This window comes from Eubalaena glacialis, chromosome 5 (assembly GCF_028564815.1).
Source record: "Eubalaena glacialis isolate mEubGla1 chromosome 5, mEubGla1.1.hap2.+ XY, whole genome shotgun sequence".
Taxonomy (NCBI): domain Eukaryota; kingdom Metazoa; phylum Chordata; class Mammalia; order Artiodactyla; family Balaenidae; genus Eubalaena; species Eubalaena glacialis.
In genome coordinates this window covers 38,306,325-38,310,435 of record NC_083720.1, presented here as the reverse complement: position 1 = coordinate 38,310,435, position 4,111 = coordinate 38,306,325, and the positions used below count along the sequence as shown (strand labels likewise).

Here is a 4,111-nt window from a genome sequence, read left to right as displayed (position 1 = left end):
TGCTCTCATGGCTTCTCTAGGAGCCGTCCTGAAAACCAATCTGGCAAAGCAACGATAATCACCCCATAGAACACAAAATTTGTGTCTATTAGACACCAGAACAAATCAGGAAGAATTCCTCAGCTGTAGCAAAGACACACAGCAAGTAGAAACTGCAGAAACACAGGCCACAGGAAGCAAGATACAGGAAAGCCACACACACTTCCATCAGCGCTGCACACACATTGAAACTTATTGCTTAAAAATCAGCCCAAACACAAATAAGTCACTGAACAATCTCTTCATTTAAAAGGGGAGGGGAGAGTATATTTTTTAAAGAAAAATACCACTTTTTTTTTTTTTTTTTTTTAGAATCAATCACCATCTTATCTTCTCTAAAAGAACCATTGGTCCATCTCTGCTAGGCTAGGGTATATTTGACTGAGTTTTTTCCAACTGCTTCTGCCAAATCTTTCCTCAACAAATCAGTCTGGTGAGGTTTCTAAGCACATGGACTACTACACCGACACGGAAGGCATGATAAACTGAGCAGCAGTGGAAATGTATGTGTGCGTCCAGTGTGTATTCTGCATGCTTGCTAATATCTATGTGGTTATATAGATCCACGAAGAACAGTTCTTAGGCAGTTTAATGGAATCCATTTGGGGTGAAAGGCGTTATTTTGCCTAATGAAATCTCCCCCTCATAGTCCAGCTCGCAGACAGACCGGGCAGCAGGGTCACCATCTGGGGACGTCTGAGAGATCTGGGACGTACGACGGAAAGGGCTCTCCTCTTCCTCCGGGTCCATCTCCGTGTCACCCGGGGTCACCGCGTTGGGGATCATATGGATGTAGGCAGCTGCGATATCCTCGTGGAAGGCGGTGTCCTGGTTGTAGGAGATGAGCTCATTGCTGATGTTCACTGTCTCCACCTGAGTGCGGGAGCAGAGGTGGCTGCAACCCAGCAGCTGTGCAAACATCTTCCGGAAGTCAGTGTTGAAGGCGTAGATGATGGGGTTGAGGGAGGAGTTGGCCCAGCCAAACCAGATGAAGACTTCGAAGGTGGTCTCGCTGACGCAGGGAAAGCCCTCGGGGTGTCCGCTGCAGAAAGGGACCATGCAGTTAAGGATGAAGAAGGGCAGCCAGCAGCACACGAAGACCCCCATCATCACCGATAGGGTCTTGAGGACCTTGGTCTCCTTCTTGATGGATGCCCGCAGGCCGGTGTCGGGCGCACAGGCCTCACGGCTCCCGCAGCTCTGCGCGTGCTCCGCGGCCCTCTCCAGGGAGGAAATCCTGCGGATTTGCACCTGGGCGATGCGGTAGATGCGCGTGTAGGTCACGATCATGATGGCCACCGGGATGTAGAAGCTGATGAGCGAGGAGGAGACTGCATAAGTTCGGTTCAGGCTGGATCACAGTTTTCCGCCCTCAAGTCTGGCTCCCCGGCTTCCTCCCAGGGCGTCCCGTTGACCAGGTTAGATGGCGGGTCCACCCCAGGAGCCCATCTTGTCCCTGTGCCAGTGGAGCTGGACTCGGATAAAGGAGATGAGGATGGACAAGGTCCACGCCAGGCCGACCATGACCAAGGCCACACGCTGCGTCATCTTGCACTCGTAGCAGAAGGGCCTGGAGATGGCCCAGTAGCGGTCCACGCTGATGATGCACAGGTTCAGGATGGAGGCGGTGGAGCACGTGATGTCGAAGGCCACCCAGATGTCGCAGAAGGCCCCAAAAGGCCAGTAACCGGCCACCTCGGCGACCGCCTTCCAAGGCATGACCAGCAGCGCCACGAAGAGGTCAGACACAGCCAGAGACACAATGAAGACGTTGGTCATCTTGGCGCGCAGGTGGCGACTGCGCACGATGGACGCGCACACCAGCACATTGCCCAGCAGGGTCCAGACGATGAGCAGGGTCAGGAGGCCGGCCGTGACCACTTGCGCTGGCGCCAGCAGCGCCGCCCTCTCCGAGCCCCCCACGGCGCCCCCCTGCGCCAGCTGCTGCTGCCGGGACCGCGCCCGGTAGGCGGTGCCGTTTCGCCCTGGCGGCAGCATATCGGGTTCGGCGGCACAGGCGGGCTGCGCGCGGTCCCAACTTCTGCCCTGCGCTCCCCGGGCGGCCCCATCGGGTACCCGGGGGGTGGTACCCCGGGACCCGCGGCTAAGGAATCCCCGAGCCCCGGGGGGCGCTCACCGTGCGCTGCGCCGGGGCCCCGGGGCGCGCCGGCACCCCTCTTGCCTCCTCGACCGCCACTGGGTCTGTGGCCGCGTTGCGCCCCTCCAGTGCCGGGAAGCGGCCGGTGCCCGAGGGGCTGTTCCCGGGAGCCGGCATTGCGCCAGCCGGCGACGGCGGCTGTGTCAGTTTCGGAGCCGGATAAGCGAAGAGCGAGCCACCACCGAGGGGGCGGGGGCCGGGAGCGGCCGGCGCCGGGCTAGCGCTGCTGCGCTGCCTCCTCGGTTCCTCGCTGCTCCCGGGGCCCGCGCTCCCGCACCCGCCCCCCGCCACCGCACTCTCCAGTCTCCTGCGTACCCGCCCCACCTATGCCTTGGCGCCCTCACTCTGCAAGCTGCGTCCGCCGGAGTTTGGGGGCAAACCCGCAGGTTTGAGAGGCGCTCTAGTACCAGACCCCGGCCCTCTGATGACCCAGACCCACGCCCTGGGAAGTCGAAGAGGTACCTGGCCCAGCCCTGGTGCCCTGCCCACTTTTGGGGAACAGGGAAGTGGAGTAGGAATGGGGAGAATCGCTGGCTTCTAGACTGGGAAAGGGCGTTTGTAGGGTCAAGAGGATGGCCTTGGATTTCTCATAGACCTAAGTCCCACTCCGGACTGGCTGTGTGACCTTAAGAGTCCTCCTTAACTTCCTTGGGCCTTGGTTTCCTAGTCCACAAAATGGGGTAAACGATTCCTTCCTTCTCCATCGGGTGGTGTACGGGCTCAGTGAAGCCAGGAGGTGGTGTCTCCTGGGAACATCTTCTCCCAGCCTCCCCCGGAACATCCATCCTAAGATTGGGACTTAACCTGACCTCTTGGGAAAGCCTATTCCCCACCCCCAATCCTTACACGGCTTTTCCTTTGGGGAATAATTTTGGATGAACCCAGCAGGTTAGGAAGAGGAAGGGAGCCCCAGCCAGGAGCCTCCTCCCTGCAGGGTGCATTCAGTCTTTCTCTTTACAGGGATGGATTCCTATCTCATGCTTAACAGATGAGGAATCTGAGGCTTGAATAAGTGGCCCAAAGCCCAAATTCTTAAAAATGAAAGGTGGGGAGACACTGGAGAGGGAGGGCAGTGTTCCTGGATCTTACCTCCCTCCCAGCTGACAGCTGCGCTTGTGAGTCCCCGGGTCTCTCTGCTGGTGTTAAGCTCAGCGGAAGGCGGCTGGCGAGAAATGGAGGAGGCGGCAGCATGCTGCTCAGGCTCATCGGAGACCCACTGACCTATACACCCACCCTGTGTTGGGGTCTAGAAACGGGGGCTGGACTCTCAACTCCTCCCTAGTCTCTCTCTGCACTCTGACCCACCTGCCCCATTCGCCCTGAGCCCCACCTGTACCCTGGTCCCACAGCTGCAAGTGAAGCAGCTTCTCAGACCCAGCCTGCTCAGCCCTACACAGCCTCTCCCACCGCAAACCATCTCCCCTTTCAGTGCTTTATGCTGCCAGAGATGACAAGACCACCTGTCCAGGTGTCTATGCCTAAAACGGGGGAGTCACACTTACACCTGTCTCTCCCCACCTCCTAGGAGCTGGACCACCCCTCTCTCCACTGATGTCCCTGTCCAGGACTTTTCCTTCTCCAAGCTGTTTTATGGTGACGCTACCCTAGCCTTCAGGTTCTGTCCACCCTCCACTCAGTGGCAGGCAGAGTGATCTTTCTCAAATATAACTATGATCATGCCTCTCCCCAGATGAAAGACTCTCAGTAGCTCTCTGTGATCCTTGATCCTGAGGCAAGCGAGGTCTTTTAAGTCTTTTAATCATTGTGCCCTTGCTCAGTGCCCCAGCTTCTACTGCTGCTCCTCTATATGCAGCCTGGATTCAAACCACTATCAACACACACACACAAATTGTAATTTCCCTAATGAGTCATATGGTAATTCTTCACCCTGAAATGACCTCCCTCCCATTTTGT

The 4,111-nt window shown here is 57.3% G+C and overlaps 1 protein-coding gene across 1 annotated transcript; it reads right to left on the bottom strand.

Moving 5' to 3' along the window:
* Window positions 1–627: 627 nt before the first annotated feature.
* Window positions 628–2,037, bottom strand: DRD5 (dopamine receptor D5). Its single transcript, XM_061191236.1, is given in 3 exon segments — window positions 628–1,394; window positions 1,397–1,473; window positions 1,475–2,037. Coding segments are annotated over 3 exon segments (1,407 nt in total).
* Between the last annotated feature and the right edge of the window lie 2,074 nt (window positions 2,038–4,111).